The sequence below is a fragment of the Tenrec ecaudatus genome, chromosome 6 (assembly GCF_050624435.1).
Source record: "Tenrec ecaudatus isolate mTenEca1 chromosome 6, mTenEca1.hap1, whole genome shotgun sequence".
In the NCBI taxonomy this organism is placed as follows: domain Eukaryota; kingdom Metazoa; phylum Chordata; class Mammalia; order Afrosoricida; family Tenrecidae; genus Tenrec; species Tenrec ecaudatus.
Window position 1 is genome coordinate 133,624,449 of NC_134535.1, and position 22,003 is coordinate 133,646,451.

Consider the following 22,003-nt stretch of genomic DNA (forward strand, 5'->3'; position numbering starts at 1 on the left):
CCTCCCCCACTCTCTTCCCTCCCTCATGAACCCTTGATAATTTGTAAATTATTATTTTTTCTTGTCTTACACTGACTGATGTCTCCCTTTACCCACGTTTTTTGTTGTCCATCTGCCTGGGAGGGTGTTATAGATAGATCATTGTGATTGGTTCCCTCTTCCTAACCCCCCCCCCTTCCCCTTCTCCTCCTGGTGTCGCTATTCTCATTTTTGGTCCTGAGGGGTTCATCTGTCCTGGATTCCCTGTGCTTTCAGCTCTTATCTGTATTCGTGTACATGCTCGGGTCTAGCCAGATTTATAAGGTAGAATTGGGCTCATGATAGCAGGGGGTGGGGGTGGGGGATGAGGAGGAAACATTAAAGAACTAGAGGAAACAACAAAGCCCACATGGAAGAACACACCAGCCTGTGTGATCACGTGGTTCTGAAGGGATCAGTTATCAGGCATCAAATAACAAAAAAATCATATCATTGGCTGCACACCTCCATGATACGATCGCTGAGGACAAATGGGTACATAAGCAAATGTGGTGAAGAAAGCTGATGGTGCCCGGCTATCAAAAGAGATAGTGTCTGGGGTCTTAAAGGCTTGAAGGTAAACAAGTGGCCATCTAGTTCAGAAGCAATAAAGCCCACATGGAAAAAGCACACCAGCCCATGCGATCACAAGGTGCTGAAGGGATCAGGTATAAGGTATCATCAGAAAAAAAAATCTTACCTTAGCGGATGAAGGGGGAAGTGCAGAGTGGAGACCCAAGGCCCATTTGTCGGCCACTGGAGATCCCCTTGCAGAGGGGTTTAGGGGAGGAGATGAGTCAGTCAGGGTGCAATGTAGCACCGATGAAGAATACAGCTTTCCTCCAGTTCCTAAATACTTCCTCCCCACCAACTACCATGATCCAAATTCTACCTTGCAAGTCTGGATAAAGCAGAGGTTGCACACTAGTGCAGATAGGAGCTGGAGGCACAGGGAATCCAGGGTGGACGATACCTTCAGGACCAGGGGTGTGAGGGGCGATACTGGGAGGGTGGAGGGTGAGTGGGTTGGAAAGGGGGAACCGATTACAAGGATCTACATGTGACCTCTTCCCTGGGGAACAGACAACAGAAAAGTGGGTGAAGGGAGATGTCAGACAGGGCAAGATATGACAAAATAATAATTTATAAATTATCAAGGGCTCGTGAGAGAGGGGTGAGTGGGGAGGGAGGGGGGATAAAGAGGACTTGATGCAAAGGGCTTAAGGGGAGAGTAAATGCTTTGAAAATGATGAGGGCAAAGAATGTACAGATGTGCTTTACACAATTGATGTATGTATGGATTGTGATACGAATTGTATGAGCCCCTAATAAAATGTTTAAAAATTTTCAACAACAAAAAAAAGAACTAGAGGAAATTGTGTGTTTCATTGGTGCTATACTACACCCTGACTGGCTCGTCTCCTCCCCAAAGCATGTATTTATTTTTTAAAACCATCTTTTTACCGTTGGTTTGGTGTTTTGGGTTAGTGGCTGCGGAAGCGGCTCTGACCCACGGTGACCCCACCTGGGTCGAACAGACTGACTCCTAGGCTGGTCAAGGCTGTGTCCTTTCGGCGGCAGATCACCAGGCCTGTCGTCGGAGGCCCCTTTGAGTGGGGTTAAGTAGCCATCCGACTTAGCTGTGTGAGCCACCCAGGGCTCCTGAAACTACGCCAGCACAGCTGGGGTTGCGTGTCTACGGGGCAGGGGAGAGAAAGGTCCAATCCATCAGTGGGAAGTAGGGACACATGGGAGATCTCCTTGGGAGAACAAAGCAAAACCAAAAGGCCAGGCTGGCGCATTGCTTGCCGCTCTGGCCAGCAGGACGGCTGGAAGGATTACAGAGATTCCCACCAGGCTGTAAGAAAGATTTCTTGGGCCTCAAGCGAGACCAGAAGTGTGTTTTCTAAGAGGAACAAGCTTGTAAATGCCGCCCCCTGGGCCGAGAGGGAGGGCTGGAGGGATTGGCAGGTGAGAACACAATAGCACTGAGAGAAGGCATGTGGGGGAAACAGAGCCGGTGGTAGCAAACAAATGCAGCCTCCCCAGAGAAGAGCAGTGTCTAAGAGATGAGAGGAGTGAGACACTAGATGTCCCTGTCCTGGGCTTGACACCAGCCCAGTGCTCTGCACACGGTGCACGCTGGCTAGCTCTTGCGTGTGTGTGGACAAGGCACCGAGCTGAAAGATGGAAGAGGGCTCCTTGTGGCATAATGGGGAGAGGGAGAAGGGGGAGGGGGAGGGGAGAGGGAGAAGAAGGGGGTGAGGAAGAGGGAAGGGAGGGGGAGAGGGATTTAAGAGGTGGACGAGAGTGCTATTCAAAGGGGACTCTTGGGAAATCTTCGAGGTTGGGGGATGAGTTGAGACTCCGGGTCATGTGACCCAGCGCCATGGTACTGAATCAGAGGCATGTGGGCATTGCAAGTGGTTAGCATCTACCTTATCAGCCTGTGGCTATTCAAGGAGTAAGTCCTTGCATCCAATCCTGCTTCTAAGAAATGCCCACTGCTAGGAGGAGTGAGGGCCTTCCATTGGGGAGAGCCGGGTCCTCCCCGGCCGGGACACCTCAGGCTCAGTCAGTGGTCACAGTCTGGTCGCCTCATTGAACGGGGGCGGGTGCAGAACCGGGCAGAGCATCGCTCTCCCGTGAGGGTGTCGTCACACGTCAGAAGGTGGGTCCATGGCCGTGGACAGCCAGCTGCCATAAAGCATGAGCACCTCCACGACACACCAGGGAGTGTCCAGCAGGATCGACATCACCCGTCCTCTGCGGTCACAGCAGCCGCGAGTCAGGAGCGCCGTGCCTGCTTCCAGCTACGCAACCTGGGGCATCAGTGAGTACGTGTCGAGGGATGGGCAGAGGGTCAGGGGGAGTCCCCACGACCCTGGCTGGGTTGGCAGTGAGGAATCTGGATCGTCACGGTATCCGAGAAGTCTGAAGCCCGCACGAGGGTGCTGGGAACAGGAAGAGAGGGATGAAGGGTCCTCCCGCTCCATCAATTAGCCGACGTCAGAGAGCATGTTGATATCACTCATGGCTGTGGAGTCGATTCCACCGGGCGGTCAAGGCCGCAGAAGCCCTGGTGCCATGGTGGTTATGTGTTGGGCGGTGGTCGGAAAGGTCAGAAGTTTGGAACCCCTCGCTGCTCCTCGGGACAAAGATGAGGCTTTTCTACTCCCATAAACAGTTGCAGTCTCAGACACCCACAAGGGGCAGTTCTAGCCCGTCCCCTGGTATTGCTGTGCGTCGGCTTGGATTCGACGGCAGTGAGATTAGTTTGGTCTAGGAGACCTGGCGGTGTTGTGGGTTGGCGTGGAGCGGCAAACTGCGAAGCCAGTCGTTCATGAAAGAATGGCCGACCAGCTGCTCCATGGCTGTCTGCTCTCCTGAAAGCTTGCAGGTTGGAAAACCAGCCAGTATCAGTCAGATGGTATCGGCTCGATGACTATGGTTTGGTTTCAGGATTTAATCCTCACGGGGGCAAATCGCCAGGCTGCTCTCCCACGGAGCCACTAGGCGGGTTTGAACTGCCAACTCCTTGGTTAGCCGCCAGAGCGTAACTGCTGCTACACCAGAGCTGCTCACAGATCCACTGCAGCCTCTCCCGGGTCTGTCTCTAAGCTATCATGCGCTATGTGCCTAGGAAGCTTTTCATCACAGCGTGAAACCAGTCCTGCTTTATCCTCCGGCCGGTGGGCATGGCCCCAGCAAGTGAGCAGGGGCCTGGGTGGGATAGGCCTGTGTGTGGAAGGGACCTAGACTCCTCTAGCTTAGAGAAGGGGCAGCAGCCACTTGTGACCTGACGTCACTGATGTTGCCCCGTCGTCTGCCTCAACGGGACCCTTCTCAGCCCAGAATGCATCCAAAGTCAGCCAGATGGCACAGAAACTAGGTACTGAGCCCTGACCATCAGCCTGTGGGTATGCACTGCACCCCCAGCCCAATGCTTTCTCCTTTGGCTCCCGGAGGCCTGTGCGTGCGGAAGAACCTGGATCTCATTGTTGCAGACAGATGCCTGTGTTCTTTCAGCTGAGGCAGATGGGCAACCGGGGGGAGGAGGAGGGGGTGGCTGTGAGGGAGGAGGTGACATTTGTAAATATGTCAGGGGACAATGAAAATTCCATAGACGCACTGGAACCTTTTAAGTGAGAAAATGAAGTGCCTTTTCGAAAAATGCTGCACACATCGGGAAAATCAGTACCCACAAGGGGGTTGATTCCGATTCCCTGGGGTTACTGTGGATACAGACCAGCTGTAGGGAAGACGGCACACCTACAACCTCTCCTTCTTGAACACGCTCCATCCGAGCTGCCAGCGATTCGCATAATAAACGGTGACTTTCCAAATGGCAGCAGCCTCAGGAAAGAGGGATCCCTGGTGCCACAGTGATTAAGCATTCGGCCACTAACCCAACAGTTGGCGGTTCAAATCCACCAGTTGCTCTGCAGGAGAAGGATGAGGCATGGGCACTGGCTCTCTACTCAAGTACTCCCTCAAGGCAAGAACACTTTGTTCTGTTAAACTGGTATTCTATGATGCTCCCCTTCCTGACATGATTGCTGAAGACAAAGTGGGTGCATAAGCTAATGTGGTAACGAAAGCTGATGGTGCCTGGCTATCAAAAGATATAGTGTCCGGGGTCTTAAAGGCTTGAAGGTAAACAAGCGGCCATCTAGCTCAGAAGCAACAAAGCCCACATGGAAGAAGCACACCAGCCTGCGTGATCATGAGGTGTCGACGGGATCAGGTTATCAGACATCAGAAGACCCTAAACAAGCAATCTTATTGATGTGAATGAGGGGGGTTGGAGTGGAGACTCAAAGCCCATCTGTAGACAATTGGACATCCCCTCACAGAAGTGTCACAAGGAAGGGACAAGTCAGCCAGGGTGCAGTACAGCACCGACGAAACACACAACATTCCTCTATGTTCTTTAATTATGCCCCCCCTCCCCACTATCATGCACACTCTCACTATCAGTGTACTGGAGTGTGTACTCTGGTACAAATAAGAGCTCCCAACACATGGAACCCAGGACAGACAAGCCCCTCAGGAACAGTCATGGGAGTAGTGATACCCTGAGGGTAGGGGAAAGGGGGGGGGAGAAGAGGGAGAAAGGAGGAACCAAGCTCAATGATCAATGTATAAATGTCCCACCGAGGGGGACAAACAACAGAAACGTGGGTGGAGTTGAGACAGAGGCTGGTGTAAGATATGAAAATAACAATAATTTATAAATTATCAAGGGGTCATGAAGGTGGGAGGGGGAGGAAGGGAGGGGAAAAGAGGAGCTGATACCAAGTGCTCAAGTAGAAAGAAAATATTTTGAAAATGATGGCAAGATATGTACAAACGTGTTTGATACAATCGATGTTTGGATTGTTATAAGAGCTGTAAGAGACCCCCACAAAATAATTTATTAATACAATGATTTATATTAAAAATGATGTGGCAGTTTGCTTCCATTTGAAGACTTACAGTCTGGGAAACCCTGTGGGGCAGTGTCTTCTGCTCTACAGGGCCGCAGTGAGTCAAAATCCCCTGGGTGAACCGGGTTTGGCTTTGGTCTTCTAAGGAACGAAGAACGGCTGTGAATGACGCAGGCCCGCCGTTACCTAGCTCGGCCGTCTCTGAAGAACCAAGCGTGGCCGGGCTCCTCACAGGGCGTTCCTGCAGCACCTTTGGGTAAGCTCTTCAGTCAAGACCTCTAAACTGCAGCAAGCACTCAAGCCCCACGTTCTAATTCCGCTCAGTCCAAGTCCTTTGTCACCACTCAAGACATCTAGGAGTTGAGATGGTGCCTTCCCAGGATCAGCCTCGGGCACTCCCTCTAGTACTTTACCCCTTTGTCCCACGACACCTGCACATCCATAGACAGAGAACTCAGATCTTACCCCTTTGACCCACGGCACCTTCACATCCATAGACAGAGAACTCAGATCTTACCCCTTTGTCCCACGGCACCTGCACATCCATAGACAGAGAACTCAGATCTTACCCCTTTGACTCACGGCACCTTCACATCCATAGACAGAGAACTCAGATCTTACCCCTTTGACCCACGGCACCTTCACATCCATAGACAGAGAACTCAGATCTTACCCCTTTGTCCCACGGCACCTGCACATCCATAGACAGAGAACTCAGATCTTACCCCTTTGTCCCACGGCACCTGCACATCCATAGACAGAGAACTCAGATCTTACCCCTTTGTCCAACGGCACCTTCACATCCATAGACAGAGAACCAGTTTCCCCATTGATCATGGCTGTTCTCAGCTGCAAGGGGAGAGAGAAGGACATTAGTTTCTTGCCTTACTCTGGAAGGTGGACTGGATTAGGCTTTCCTGAGCAGACTAGACTTTTCCCTTTACACCTTTTCTCTGCATAGAATACAGGGAGATAAAATAGAGCGGATCCTTAGGTTCTATTTAGCTTATCCTTCTGGGCATTCACCGTGTTAGTGTTTCAAAATGGACGGATACACAAGTATACCTAGGATCATATTACTGAAATCACAGATTCCTTCAGGTTGTGCTACTGAGGCCAAAAGCCAGGCGGAAACAGAACCGGAACTCAACCTGTGTACTTATCGACACAATCTCGTTCATCCTCAGGAAGCCTTGTGGCTCAGGGAGGTATTGGGGTGTGTGTGTATATGTTTGTATGTGTTTACATATATATTCTGTTGTTGGAAGAATTTTCCCATGATGGGACATGTGGCCAGCTTGGGCTCGGGACAGCTCTGGGACTGTAGAGGAGTCACGAGTGACCTCAGAGCGTCATGCCACGAGGCTGGCCGGTTCTGTTGGAGACAGAGCTCAAGCAGCTGCCCCCACTCACGCGCTGGGCTTGGCCCTCCCACTCCACTTCAGAGAGGTCCACGCTGTTGTAGTTGGGCTTGGGCTTCAGCTTCTTCCCCTCGCTGTACTGGAGGGAGCAGGTCAGGGTGAAAAACACAAGGTTAGCACAAGGCCCTCCTCACTTCGCATCTCTCTCTTCTTAATCATTTTATTGGGGGCTCGTACAACTCTTATCACAATCCATCCATCCATCCATGGTGTAAAGCACATTTGTATATTCGTTGCCCTCATCATTCTCAAAACATTTGCACTCTCTCTTTCTTAAAAACAACTTATAATGGTAAATTAGGCAGGGGTTCTATGTCAGGTCACCACTTTGTATGAGACAGTTTAAACTACTAACCAACCCCCCCCCCCCTGATGGTTTCACCTGATCCTTGATTTTACTTCTCCCTCTTGTGGACTGTTAGCTCCCATGTCACCCAAGCCAACACCCATCAACAGTCTAGTCCTTTACTTTACTGTCCCTCCTTGCCTCCCCCTACTTGGCAATCTCCAAAGTCTGTTCCTTTTGGTGAGAAAGTCTTTAAAATAGATGCCTTCTGATACATTCAATCAAAGAATCTCAGTGATTCCATAAGGCCTCGTAGGCCCACCTTCCACCCAAGGTGGAACCACCTTGCCACTCTTCACGACAGAGTCTCAGGGCCTCTGGGTGAGTATTTACGCGATGGGAGTCAGCTTGTCCCAGTTTGGGACAACTTGAATTGTTAGGAAGTTTCCCCCATACAGAGCTGAAGTCTGTCTCCATGTCCCTTTTACCCATTGACCCTAGCTCTTACCCCTGGGGCTACATGCGGGTGCCTCCCTCCTGGCAACCCTGGAGCTTGACAGCAAACTTGCGCTCCTATCCCAATATTTGTAGATGCTCCACTTTGTCGATGTCACTCCTCAAATAGGGTGCCCTGGTCAACACTTAATATTCCGGGTGGAGTATGACCAGTGTGCTATGGGGTGTGACCTTTCTGGACCAAACTATCATACCGCTATGAATGCTGCCCGTGATACTGCTGAGCCTCCTAGAGAGGCCCGCCAGCACGCCCCCTCGGAGTTCACCCGGAATTCTCATGCGGTTACATTCTTTTGGCCTTTCTCACACGACACTCAAATCGCATCCCCACAATCTTATGCTTGAGCACTGAATGGTTTGGCAGAGCATCCTAGACATCATCCTTAATATATTTATCTCGTTAGTTTCGGCTTATTGTTTCGGAAGAATGCGTTCGGAATACTAATTTGCTCTCAATGCATTCGCCATACCTTTCAGACACTGTGCCATCTGCTTTCTGTATTTCCATCTCAAATGGGGCAGAGCCAAGGACAGATGTCTAATAAAGACCTCTCTCATGTGACATAGAGCCATTGGACAACACTCTTGACTTCTTGGTCCTGACTTCTTGGTCTGTCTATCTGTCTGTCTATCTATCTATCTATCTATCTATCTATCTATCTATCTATCTATCTATCTACTTCTATCTCTCTGTCATCTCCATCTCTGTCTCTCTCTTGGATGTCAGGCTAGATATCATCTAATGATATGCTCTTAGGTTGAGTTCTCATTTCAAAAAAGGAAGGAGGGTAACTTATCACAGGTAAATTAACAGTTAGTCAGAGGCTCCACTTCTAGCAGAATGAACCCCTAGGCTTCTGTTCCAATGGTTGAAATCCCATACCATGTGCTTCTGCCCTTGTTTTATTCAGGAAAATGTCCTTTGCTCTCACCTGTCCAGGTGAGCTGTGGTTCACGTGCCATATAGGACGCATGTTCATTCATTTCCCCTCACGCATGCCTGATGGCGCCTCTATTCTTGGCTTATTGGCAGCCATCCTCACGACAGACAGCACTGCCCTGATATCTTTCCCATCGGACCCATCTAGGTGGAGCAAGGTGCAATATTCCAGTGCCAAGTCCTAAACTGGACAATATCTTTTTTTTTTACTGGACAATATCTTAAAGACCATCTCCAGCTCCTACTAAAACCATAATTCTGCTTTATTAATTACGTATACTCAGGCATTGCCATAGAAAGATTTCAAGCCCAAAGTGTCACTCTTAATCTTCTTTAAATTTATCAGTTTACTACTAGGTATCTTTTCTATTGTTTTCTTTTTTTAAAAAAACAAAACAAAACAACCAGCCCACATTTGCTATTCTTCCTTAATCCCCATCATACACTGATGGGCATCTCATTAAATTGGCCCTGTTGTTATCTTCTCGTAGATAGTTGGTTCCATGCTGTGCATTCACTATTTGACTTATGTGAACCTTATTCCCTTAATTAGCCCCTAAGTCTCATCCCTATTTATAGCATTCCTCACAGCCCGAGAAGGGGAGGGGCGCAGTATGGATTTATCGATTGAAGCCTTATGGTCAGCTAGATGATTAGAGAGAAGATGACAGGCGGCCTTCTGGTCAATACCTCTCAATTTTATAATCGAGCTCCAGGATCAACATATTTATTATTTCCCTAGTGAGTCATTGTGCTGGCACCGGGGCTGCCTCCCACAGAGCCTGCTAGTCCAGGAGAGTCACACATCATGTGATGTCAGACCTAAAATTAGGGACCCGTAGCATGTGCTGCTTGGCATCTGGGGCGCGCTGGAAGGCTCTTTGAGTGGTCTCACCTAAAGCTCTCTTCTGCTCCCATAGAATAAGGCCCCTCGTCAAACAACCCTCCTGTCATGGGACCAGGTACCCTTCCTGTTTATCCCTGAGTCCCGGGTTTCAATTCCCTGCCACCCCCTGACATGACTCAGACAAGCCCACTGCATCCTCCTCTGGGAGTCAGGGGCAGCCTCTCTTCCTTGTGCAACTTGTTTACAGGTAAAACCCCCGCGAGGCCCTGCATGGTGTGCACTGTTACCCCCCCCCCCCGCCCCCCGCCCGCTGCCTGGGCTGTGAGTATAGGAGACAATCAGAGGATAATGCCACGTGGACAATTGGAGAAGAAGACCACACAGGCTATGACTAACAACCACGATTGGTTCCGTGAGCCCAGAGCTGGGTATTAGCAAACTCACTGTCACCGAGCTGAAGCCAACTCATGAGAACCGGCCCTAAGGGACGAGGAGACGGCCCAGGTCACTTTGAGTCGCCAGGGGGCGGTTGTTGGGGGCCAGCGGTTGGTTCTGACGACGGAATGAAACACTGCCTGGCCCTGCGCCATCCTCACACCTGGTCCCGTGTGTGAGCCCACTGTCACAGCTACCGTGTCACTCCGTCTCCTTGGGGGTCTTTCTTTTTGTCACTGCCTCTCCACTTTCCCAAGCACGATGTCCCTCTCCAGGGACTGGTCCCTCTGACAACGTGTCCTAAGCATGTGAGACAGAGTCTCTCCATCCTTGCTTCTAAGGCAGCGGTTCTCAACCTGGGGGTCAAAACCCCCCTTTATGGGGGGTGTCAAACAACCCTTTCACAGGGGTCACCCGATTCATAACAGTAGCAAAATGACAGTGATGAAGTAGCAATGAAAATAATTTTATAGTGGGGGGGGGGGTGTCACCGCAACCCGAGGAACTGTATGAAAGGGTCGTGGCACGAGGAAGGCGGAGAACCCCTGCTCTAAGGGATGCTCTGGCCGTACATCTTTATGACAATAGACTGCCACACTCCTCTCCCAGGGGGCAGCCGATCATTCCGACCACGAGCCTCGAAGGCAGTACTTTCATATAAGGCTATGCACCATTGCCTTCTGTTTGCTCAGTTGAGCCCATGTGAAAATCCACCCAGCCTCCGTGTAAGATGGAGAAAGCGGGACAGGGCAGGGACTGCGGGGACACGGAAAGCAAGCTGCTAACTCAACCTGAGCCACCCCTTTTGGTGAGCTGCTGGAGTTATGCCTCCGTGGCTGTCAGACCCAGAGGGAGTGTGCACTCCTACCCACGCAGTGATGGGAGTGCCCCCCCGCGGCAGCGTCCCAGGCACGCGTCATTGCGGGTTCGCTCAGCCGCTCATCAGTCATTTCGTGCTGTTTAGCCTTGTCTCTCCCGCTAGATTATAAACGATTCAAGAACAGGAACCACAACTCACATTCTTAAAAAAAAAATAAATCTCAGACTACCCAGAGTAAAGGGTTGGATTCCTAAATGGGGCCCGTGTGTGCGTGCGCGCGTGTGTGTATGTGGGTGTGTGAGACTACTTTAATGAATTGTCCCCACGTCCTGTATGAGGGGACTTCAAAAATTCCATGGAAGAATTCAATGAAAAGAAAACGCTCCCCCACCTCCGGCCTTCTAATGAATCTCCCACAATTTCTTCTCAGCCCCGTCAGATAGGTAGGACCCCAAGGAAAAGGCGAGTGGTCAATACCTACCAGGGGTCGCAGGTCAGGGTGCGAGAGGATGTAGCCGTTGTTAGTGTTCAGAAAGGCGTACCCGTGCACTCCCAGCTGCCGGGGAGGAGGGGGAGGTTCATTAGGGCAGGTGTCTGTGCCGGCTCCACGGCTTACAGGTGAAAGATGGCCGCTCCCAGCGGAGCCCTTTCCAAACGGCAACATCACTTAGCCAGTGGCAGGCTTCTACCCTTGCATATTTGAGTTTTACATGAACAAATGTACTGCAGTAAAATATAGATAATATGAACGTGAGTCGGGCAGGCCAATTCCAAGCGCACCACGGGGTTAACATTAGTTGGAGCCCCAGTGTTTTGTGCTCACCACCACGGCCGGCCTATGAAGCATAGCATCCTTACACAGGAACGCCCCGTTTCCTCTCTCTAGCTCCAGCCCCAACCCACACCACCGCCTGGGTCAAGGCCAGCTCCTAGCGACACCATAGGACAGAGTACAACTGCCCACAGGGTTTGAAGGCTGTAGATCCTGTGGAAACACGGTCACATCTTGCTCTCGTGAGTCACGGGCGGCTTCACCCACTAACTTTTCAGTCGTCAGTCAAGCACTTAACCAGTGCACCACTAGGGACCCTTCCCCCAGCCCCTGGCAGGCTCAAGTTGACGAGTCCAGATACATCACTTTAATGTCTTGCTCATTTCACAGAGCGCAGTGTGTTAAGGCTCATCTGCGTCATAACGGGAACACTGGTGGTGTGGTAGGTTACACAGGGAGCTGCTTGCCACAAGGCTGGTGGTTCAAACCCTCTCGTGGCAGAACAATGAGGCTTTCTACTCCTATGAAGAGCGCGTCTCCAACACCCACAGGGCCACTCCTGCTCTGTCCTGCAGGGTCACTGTGAGTCGGAGTGGACTTGATGGCCCTGCTCTATGGAGTTTTGATGTCATGGCATTGATCGCACTTCATGTGTGTACCATATCTTGTTTATCCCTTCAACTGCTGATGGGAACGTGGGTTGTTTCTAGTCTTTGGTTACTGTGAGTGATGTTGTTATGACCCCTGATAGATAACTAGCCGCTGAAGTTCCTGCCTTCAGTTCTTTCGGGTGTATACCTAGAAGTGGACTGGTTGGGTCTCCGGATCATTTTATGTTTGCTATCTTGACGAATCTGCCCTTTGCTTTTAAAATCCTTTCCACATTTGATGGTTTATAGGGACAATGGTAGTGTGCCACCACCAAGCCCCTTTCCCATCACGTGGTCCATGAATCTGGATGCCTTAACCCCACTGACTCTCACAGCAGTCCTGCGCAGCATAGAGGAGCAGCTTGGGAAACTGAGGCACGGCCCAGGGAGAGCAGTTTTTGAAGGCCACAAAGCAAGCCATCGTGAGCACTGCCAAAAGACTCGGGAGTCCAGACCACTGGCCCATGCCTGACATGCGTACTTCTCTGGACTTGGCTGCCGCGGCCTGGGGAAGGGTCCTGGCCCGGGGAAGGGTCCTGGCCCAGGCTCACCTTGTGCTGCGGAGCCAGCTTCATCAGCTCTTGCAGGGCCACATCAGAGCCCACCACACCCAGGAGGATGCCGTGGGATCGCTGGAAGGCAAGACATCAGAGTCAGAGGACAGATTCACAGCTTCCCTGTGAACAGGGTCAGACAGGACCCGAGGCCTTCCCAGAGTCCAGAAATGGAAGCTACCTAGGCCTCATGCAGGTATTCCTCTGACCTTAGCGTCTGACTAACCTTGACCCTCTCCAGAGAGGCCCCAGGCACAAGCTCAGCGTCCTGGAAGATTAACGTTCAACATTAATATTTAAGTGATAATAGCTAAGTGGAAGACAAAGATGAGTAAAATATTAATCTTCAGAGCAGGGGCTGAAGCACCGAGGCCCTAGAGCTGAGAATCCACAGGTGAAGCCTAAGAGGAAACATTTTCTGACCAGATGGGGGCAGGGGGATTCTAGAAATGCTTTCACCAGAGGCCTTGACCAGCAAATGGAAGTGTGGCCAAACTGGCAAGGTGAGTGTGGCAGTGGCTCCAGGTGCATAGCCGTGGCCTGGCACCAAGTGGGCTGCCGCTGGACCCGTGGGGAAAGGAAAGCTGGGGAAACATATGAACTCCCCAACCCCCAACTAAGAGATGCTGGTGTAGCTGATCTGGACCAGGGCCTAGGGCGATGCACCTAGAACCCTCTCCCTAGGTGCTGCTGCCGCCCAGCCTAGTTAAGAACCATGGCTCCAAATTCTCATCGCGGCCACGTCGCAGGGAGCCGCCACCCACCGTTCCGTTCTTTTTGCTGAAGACCGGCATGGCGACAGTGGTCAGCAGGGTGAAGCTCTGGGCCTGCGAGGTGAAGAGCTGTCCAAGAGGAAAGAGCAAAAGACAGGGGTCAGGCCCGAGGCTCGCTCTGCTCCAGGGCACACAGCGCAGAGGGGCCATGGTCACTCACCGCCATCAACTTCATGCTACCACCCGCCAGTGGGAAGGAAGAAATCCCAAATGAGGTGGGTTTCCCAGCGTCTAAACAGACTCACTGAGCTCTCATATCTCTGCCCAACACCCGCCGCCCCCACCCACCCCGCGCTACACACACACACACACACACACACACACACACACACACACACACACACACACACACACGGACAAAGAGGTTCAGCATCCGCAAAATCTCTCCTGTGGACCTGAGGTTGGTATGAGAAGGGCCACTCAGGATGGGCAGACAAAGATCCGGAACCAACCACTGCGTGTTTGCAGTGGCCGCTTTGGGGTTACCCCTGACCCTCACAGGACAGACCCTTGTTCTCTTCTCCACTCCCTCGGTCATTCCCAGAGTCCACGGGTGTTTGCCTGCCCACTGCCAGTTCCTTCCTTTACCTTGGTAAGGGCTCTATCTGCACGCCTGACTTTAAAACAGAGACAGACTTCTGAAAAGAGTTAGGCACCAACACATCTGTAAGCACCTCCCCCTCGTTCTGATAACCCCCCGGAGGCCGCTGGGCCCTGGGGGTCTGCAGTAGACCTGAGCGGGAAGCCAAAAACTGCGTGTTCATCGCGTCCCTACTCTCGGCTTCCTCCCATGTCCCACTTCAATGTTGGTCTCAGTTCAGACCCATCCACGAGGCTGAGGCGGATGCCGCCATGTCTCCACGAGCCGGGAATCGAGGAGGCCAGAGATGTTTTCCCCCTGCTTCTCAGGGAATCCCAGCTCTTCCCTCTCCCCAGCACTCGCCCTTAGGAGTCCTCTTCCACTCTGCAGGTGCACAGCGTGGTTTGCAACTGTCCCTGCATACTGGTCTCCGGCCATGGACACCAGGTGAGAGACCTCCCCTGGGCTCAGTGGCTAACACCCTCACCTCAGAAGTTTTTGAACTTGGACCCAGCAGACGTGCTGAGACCATTGGCTGCAGAGATGCTTGAGGAAGGGAGAAGGAGAAGTCGAGGGGAGGGAGAGCTGTAGGGACTTGGGGTTCTCCTTAAATAGGGGGCAACTGCCATGTTTAGAAGAGAAGATCAAACTTTGAGGTGTGCATGTGAGGGAGACAGGGACGTGGAGGGGCACGATGTCTGTGAGACGTCAAAGGATGACAATGGCTAACCCGTCGGAAGTCATTCTTATAGTATGAGAGGGAAGCGAGGGCAAGTCTCTGCTCACCTCTGTCCTCCTTCCCTAGTCCGCCAGCCTAACACCCCCACACAGCCCAGGGTCCCCTCACTGGAGCTCAGGGTTTTGGGAATTGTGAGTCCCTGCACCGACTCCCTTAGCATGATCGCCCACACTCAGACGTGTGGGGCCGTGTACAAGTGGGGCTCTCTGTAGACATGCTCCCAGCGGCAGGCTGTCCTAGCTGATGTAGGGCATGGATGGGTGGAGGGATGGGTGGGTGGATGGAGGGAGGGAGGAAGGGAGGGAGGGATGGAAGGATGGATGGATGGGTAGAGGGATGGGTGGAGGGAGGGATAGAGGGATGAATGGAGGGAGGGGTGGGTGGAGGGATGGATGGAGGAGGGATGGATGGATGGATGGATGGAGGGATGGATGGATGGATGGATGGAGGGATGGATGGGTGGGTGGAGGGATGGATGGGGGAGGGAGGGATGGATGGGTGGAGGGAGGGATGGATGGATGGAGGGATGGATGGAGGGATGGATGGAGGGAGGGAGGGATGGAGGGATGGATGGATGGATGGAGGGGTAGAGGGATGGAGGGATGGGTGGAGGGAGGGATAGAGGGATGGATGGAGGGATGGGTGGGTGGAGGGATGGATGGGAAGGGAGGGAGGAATGGATGGGTGGAGGGATGGATGGGTGGAGGGAGGGAGGGGTGGGTGGGTGGATAGATGGATGGATAGATAGATGGGTGGATGGATGGATGGGTGGATGGATGGATGGGTGGATGGATGGATGGGTAGATGGATGAATGGGTGGAGGGAGGGAGGGGTGGATGGATGGATGGATGGATAGATGGGTGGATGGATGGATGGGTGGAGGGAGGGGTGGGTGGATGGATGGATGGATAGATGGGTGGATGGATGGATGGGTGGAGGGAGGGAGGGGTGGGTGGATGGATAGATGGATGGATGGATAGATGGGTGGATGGATGGATGGGTGGAGGGAGGGGTGGGTGGATGGATGGATGGATGGATAGATGGGTGGATGGATGGATGGGTGGAGGGAGGGAGGGGTGGGTGGATGGATAGATGGATGGATGGATAGATGGGTGGATGGATGGATGGGTGGATGGATGGATGGGTGGATGGATGGATGGGTGGATGGATGGATGGGTGGAGCGAGGGAGGGGTGGGTGGATGGATAGATGGATGGATGGATAGATGGGTGGATGGATGGATGGGTGGATGGATGGATGGGTGGAGCGAGGGATGGGTGGAGCGAGGGATGGGTGGGAATGAAAAGCATGAGTCAATGTACAAAGGAAGAGGAGGACAGAGAACCTCTCTCTGTCTCATTACTCTTCCTCATTCTCGTTTGAGTTCTCAGTCTGTGGGCCCTGCCCTGCGAACACGTGGACGGTGAGAGGATAAACCTGCCCCCGGCACAGGAAGCCTTTCCCTGCTGAGCCCCCGGGGAAAGTTGGATGAGCTCTCCTCAGAATGTCCGATGGGCTGAGCTCCTTGAAAGGCAATCAGGGAGCTTTTAGTTCCCAAATTGGTTCATATTTATTATTAACGGGTATTAATTAAGCACACCGCTGTTTTATCAGGTAGAGGTACACAAGTAAGTAATCAGAGGTAAGTAATGAATAGGGAGAGGTAAGTAAGTTCCAAGAGAAGCTGAAAGTTTGTGTTTCTAGTCTTCCGTGAAAGTAAGGGTCAATAGGACTGGTGCGATATAAAATCAATGGTCATACAAGGTTCTCTAGAAGTTTCCTTTACAGGGGGAGACATGGCCCCCTCCCCGCTTCCTTCCACCATCTTGTGGTTTGGAATGTGGTGTCTCTTGACTAGGGTTCCACCAGCCACATCAGACCCGGAGGGCCAGGGTTATGTCTGAGATGACAGAAGGGACAACAGGAAGGAGCCCGAGGCAATGACGACCAGAGGCCTCCTCGTCAGCTCAGGGCCACCCTCTTCTGGACCTTTTATGCGTGAGGGAGAAATAGGGACACTTCTGTCCTATTTAAGCCAGTATTTTTAGGTCTCTTTAAATCCCAGGCGGAAACATTATCCTTGAAGCAGGTGGCTGTGTATGTGATTTGAGAGGTGCCAAAGAGGTCCCTCTTCCCCCCAAAGAGCTCATCTGAAACCCTGCCTTTGAGGATGGATTTATTCGTGGTACTCACCGCTGCCCAGGCTGCCCAGAGGCACTTCCTTTGAGCATGCAGGAAAGGAGAACACATGCTCACGGGGTGTGGGGGGCTGTGAGTGACGGGTCAGCTTCTTTCCTTCACAACCCGCAGGAGGGAAGGACACCGAGGGAGGGGAGTCCCAGTGAGGGAAGGCAGGGGAAACAGAGCCCAGGGGCTCTACCCATGGGGACAGACCTGGGCAGGTTTGCTGGAAGGATTTCAGGCATCTGGAGCAGCATCAGGGCATAAACCTGCCACTAGGTTGAGCAAGTAGATGAAAATGCCCCAAAGTTCAATGGCAATTTCCCACCTTCACAGCCTGCCCAAGGGCACGGGTTGGGCTCGACCCTGTTCAGCCCAGGAAGTCACACTTAGGTCCTAGAGTCTCTAACTCCAGAGCCCCCGGGCAAGGTCCCACCTTGCTGTTCAGGTAAGCTTCCGTCCAGATGATGTCATGGTCATGGTTGATGACCATGGGGCGGCTGAGCACATGCAGGTACTCCATCACGTTCTCCTGGGCGTCTGCCAGCGTGGAGATCTGCGTGTAGTAGCCTGGTGGGAAGGAGGCGTGAGTGATGTGGGGTCATGCTGCAGCTTCCAGCTGCTGAGGCTCCACTGAGGAGCCTCACTGGGCATGGCCCTGGGCCACAGGGTACTTCACACCCTATGGCTGTGCCCTTCCCTAGGGTGGGACAATGGCATCCAAAAGCCCAGGCCTCACCTCACTTTGGGAGACCTCTGAGGGGTCTCCCAGCTCGAGCTCCTCACAGGGGCAGCAGAAGCCTCAGCTGCAGTCACACAGTGGGCTGGCTTCTCCCACTCCCAACCTGGCCGTCCTCCCTGCCGTATTGGTGTTGCTCCCAAGAGCATTTCCCGGGAAACATCCCACATGCAACTCTTGGAGACCGTTCAGGCCTCCTGGTCCAAGATGGTTTGGTCCCTCACTCAGACCCCATGTCTCTCTGATCATTGTCTTTCCTCAGATTATGGGGGGGGGGAAGGGGGCGGGTGGTCACTGTAGCATCTTCACTACACCCCTATGATGGCTAAAGAGCCCACGGCTTTCAGATGAAATGATTTGGTTCATGGCACCACTCTGGTCTTGCTGCTGACCACCTCCCGCCCTGCATCCATCCCACCAAAAATAACAAACCCAACTCAGTGCCATTGAATCCACGCGGACTCAGAGCGACCCTATAGGACAGTGTAGAACGGACCGTGCGTTTCCAAGGCTGTGCCTGTTTATGCGAGTGGAAAGCCCCAACTTTCTCCCCAGGGAGGCTGGTGGTTTCAAACTACAGATCCTTGGGATCACAGCCCAGCACCTGACCACTACACCACCACTCAGGGACTCTGGGGCATCTTTCTGTTCTCAACATACTGTAGTGTCAGGTTCTTGGTTCAAGCTCGTCCTGCTGTCTGGAGCACCACCCTTGCTCCTGAGCTCAGGCTGACTCATATCAGTTTCTCATTTGAGCTCAGCCAACCCTTCCTTCTGTTAGCCTGCAACCCTGTGGCACTCCCAGCACCCTGCACTGGCGGTGCCCCTCTAGAATTGACAGATTCTTGCTTGTCTTCTCTGGGCTGGAGATAGAGCAGGTTGGAGCCCGTTCTGACTACTCTCGAGTCTCCGGGGCCTAGAAACTGGACCGGGTGCACAGCCACTGCTGCATAGATCTTTGTTAAACCAACAGGGTACAAGCTGGTACCACGAGGCCCAGGTCCTGGGGCCTGGTTAGAGATAGGTGAGGGCTGCTTGCACACAAAGCATTGTTGTCAAGGCAGCACTGCCCCCCCTGGCCTGTGTTTGGGAACAGACCCAGAGAAGACGGTCGTAGTTTGAAGCAAGAAGATTAAAGAGTGGACATCGGGGAGAACTTACATGGAAAATAGTCATCTCCCACCGATCTGGTTTCTAGAACGTGGTTTGATGTTGGGATCTGTTTTGGGAGAGAGAGTTCTCTCTTTGGCAAACCCAGGAGCGATGATGCCTAGTTCTCTTTCTACGACTTTCTGACTGAGGACGAGGCCCCGCAGGAGGAATTAAGCATCAACTCAAGGCTCCGGGGAATGACGGGCAGTGTGCCTCACTTTTTCCAGGTAAGAGGCCCTACCTGTGCGCAGGAGTAGGCTGCAATGCACCCAGCCTACACACCACGTACCTTTGTTATTGCATGCGATCCACTTCATCCGGTCAGCAAAAGACACTTCTTTCCCAATAAGGTAAGTGAATACTCGAACCTAATCCACAAAACACACAAGGACTCAGCAGACATTGTCTCTACCAAAGAGCAGCTCTTCCTAGCCATAAGGACGCTGACTTATCGGAGTCTGGCCTGGGGGGCGGGCGCCAAGTGCTTGGCAGACTTTGTATTCCCCGAGTCTCACTCTCGTGGCACACATGGGTACATGCTCAGCTGTGAACGGAAAAGCTGGCAGTTCAAATCCACCCAATGACTCCAGGGTGGGGGTGGGCATAGGAAGACAAAGCCTGGTGGTCTGTTCCCGTGAAGATGACAGTGAAGAGCGTGCTATGGGGCCGCTGTATGCTGTCTCATGGAATCACATGGAATTCAAAATAGACTCCATGCCAGCTCAGGACAGAATCATCTGCTCCCGTGATCAGAAAAGAGGCTGAGGTCCGCGCAGCAAAATCACTTGTCCGAGATCAAGGTGAGCCTGGGACGGGTAGAAGGCGGAGATTCACAGCCCAGCCATCTTTCTGTCTCAAAACCATGGCCTGCCTCCTCACCCTGACCTTCCACACTGGCCTCCCTCCTGGGTCCTCGGTGCCTAAAACACCTCGCTATCGAGCTGGTTTCAACTCAGGGCAACCCACGCACGTCAGAGTGGAAGTGGGGTCCACAGCGTCATCGACGGCGGCCTTTTCTGAAGGAGGTCGTTTGCCCTTCATGCAGGACCCCCTGGATGGACTTGAACCCCCAACTTGTTGTTGAGTATCCTTGCTTATTAACCTTTCGCACCAGCCAGGGAGGTTTCTCTCTGCCTAAGGTTGCCGTAATTTTGGACCACCAAAATGAGACCCAGCTCCTGCAAAGAGTTTTGCTGCTGTTAGGAGTCGTCGCTGGGTGGGTTCCACCCATGGAGACCCTATGCAGAGCAGAACCCAGTACTGCCTGGTCCTGGGCCACCATCACAATCACTCCTCTGCCGTCACGGTATAGACCTAGCTTGTCAGAACGATCGCGGCCTCTCACCGCCATCCAGTCAATGCTGCAGACTCGTGACAGCCGTATAGGAATAGGACCAGGGTAGAACTGCCTCCATGGGTTCCTGAGACTGGGCCTCTTGACAGGAGAGCCTCATCTTTCTCCTGAGGAGCGGCTGGGGTTTCCAACCACAGACCACACGGCTGGCAGCCCAAAGCAGCGTGGGAAATCGTCTGGGGCAGTTCTACTCGGTCACACAGGGTTGCTGTGAGTTGAATCCGCTTGATGACACGCAACAGTGGGAGAGTATATTTGAACTGAGTGTAGCCTGGCTTTTCTGGGATTCCCCCCGATTATTGTATCGCTGCCCTTGTCCCCTCCTATTTCCCTTTGACGCCCCTATCGGGAGGGTAACCTTTCGGTCTGGCCAGTTAAACTTCTCAAACACTGGCTCGTAGTCCTCCACGGCACCGTCTGTGATCAACATGATGGCCTGGTTACACAGGCTTCCTTGCCTGGCCTCCTGGAACTGTGAGGGGAGGGAAGGGAAGGCACTGTGACTTCTGGCCGGGACCTGCCCCCCTCCCCCTATCCTCCCTGGAGGCTTCCTGGGGGGGTGGTGTACCTGCTGGAGGATCCGGAAGGCTTCCCTCAGGGCTTGGTTCACGATTCCCACACCTTTGACCATCAGCTCCTGTACCAGCTGCTTGAAATGCTGCCAGGGTAAGGCGTTGGAAGAGGGTCAGGGGCATTGGGGAGCTAGGGAGCCCGCACCTTTGGTCTGGATCAAGAGGCTGTTTAGAGTGCTGTTCTAAAGAACTCAACTGCACCTCCCACCTCTTCATGATCCAACTAGTTTCGTGGACTGAGCACTTTGGCCCCAAGGTAAACTGAATGCAAGAGAACGGCTCAATGAAGCAGTTCTCGACATTCCTAATGCCGCGACACTTCAGACAGTTCCTCATGTTGTGGTGACCCCAACCATACAATTATTCTTGCTGCTACTTCTTAACTGTCATTTTGCTACTGTTATGAATAGGGTGGCCCCGGTGAAAGGGTTGTTAGACACCCAAAGGGGCCGCGACCCACAGATTCAGAACCATTGGGAGCACTAATAGAGAGTGTCATTGGGAGTACTGCCAGAGAGTTTCATTGGGAGTACTAACAGAGAGTGTCTTTGGGAGTACTAACAGAGAGTGTCTTTGGGAGTAGTGATATAAAGTGTCATTGGGAGTACTGCCAGAGAGTTTCATTGGGAGTACTAACAGAGAGTGTCATTGGGAGTAGTGACAGAGAGTGTTATTGGGAGTACTGACAGAGAGTGTCTTTAGGAGTACTAACAGAGAGTGTCATTGGGAGTACTGACAGAGAGTGTCATTGGGAGTACTAACAGAGAGTGTCTTTGGGAGTACTAGTAGAGGACAGTGCAGTGATGGGGTGAGGGAGGATGACCTGTTGGGAGCCTGCACCCAGGCTCCTGAAGCTCCAGCACCCTCATCCTCCTAGCCCTTAACTTATTGGGGTACACTTCACAAGAGAAGCTAGAGAGGCCAGGGGCACTAAGAATCAACCTGTGGGCATGATGCATGAGGAGGCCTAACTCCAATTCCCACCCCAGAAAGAACATGCAAAAGAGCCCTTTAAAATAGGTGCCATATCCTCTTCTCCTGGCCTTGTCCAGAGAAAAGGACTCCACCCGATGTGTTTGAATTTGTTCTCTGTCTTGGGAAGAGTGGCAAAGTGGAAAGACCCCAAGGGGGAGGCCGAAAGAGGAGCTGGGTCCCTGGGTCATCCACAAAGTGCAGAATGAGCCCTGAATCGCTGAAGGCCCCTTAGATGTGGCCCTGCACTGCTT

At 52.6% G+C, this 22,003-nt stretch overlaps 1 protein-coding gene across 1 annotated transcript in view; it reads right to left on the reverse strand.

Annotated features, from left to right (window-relative positions):
• CACNA2D4 (calcium voltage-gated channel auxiliary subunit alpha2delta 4) overlaps positions 1–22,003 on the reverse strand; it is a 122,149-nt gene that overhangs the window by 79,697 nt on the left and 20,449 nt on the right. Inside the window, exons 10-18 of the mRNA XM_075553391.1 lie at positions 20,774–20,863; positions 20,564–20,677; positions 19,141–19,219; positions 17,397–17,530; positions 13,453–13,530; positions 12,686–12,766; positions 11,194–11,268; positions 6,861–6,947; positions 6,225–6,296 (exon numbers count right to left, since the gene is read on the reverse strand). Coding sequence (XP_075409506.1) covers positions 6,225–6,296; positions 6,861–6,947; positions 11,194–11,268; positions 12,686–12,766; positions 13,453–13,530; positions 17,397–17,530; positions 19,141–19,219; positions 20,564–20,677; positions 20,774–20,863 — 810 coding nt within the window. The remainder of the gene's footprint in view (positions 1–6,224; positions 6,297–6,860; positions 6,948–11,193; positions 11,269–12,685; positions 12,767–13,452; positions 13,531–17,396; positions 17,531–19,140; positions 19,220–20,563; positions 20,678–20,773; positions 20,864–22,003) is intronic.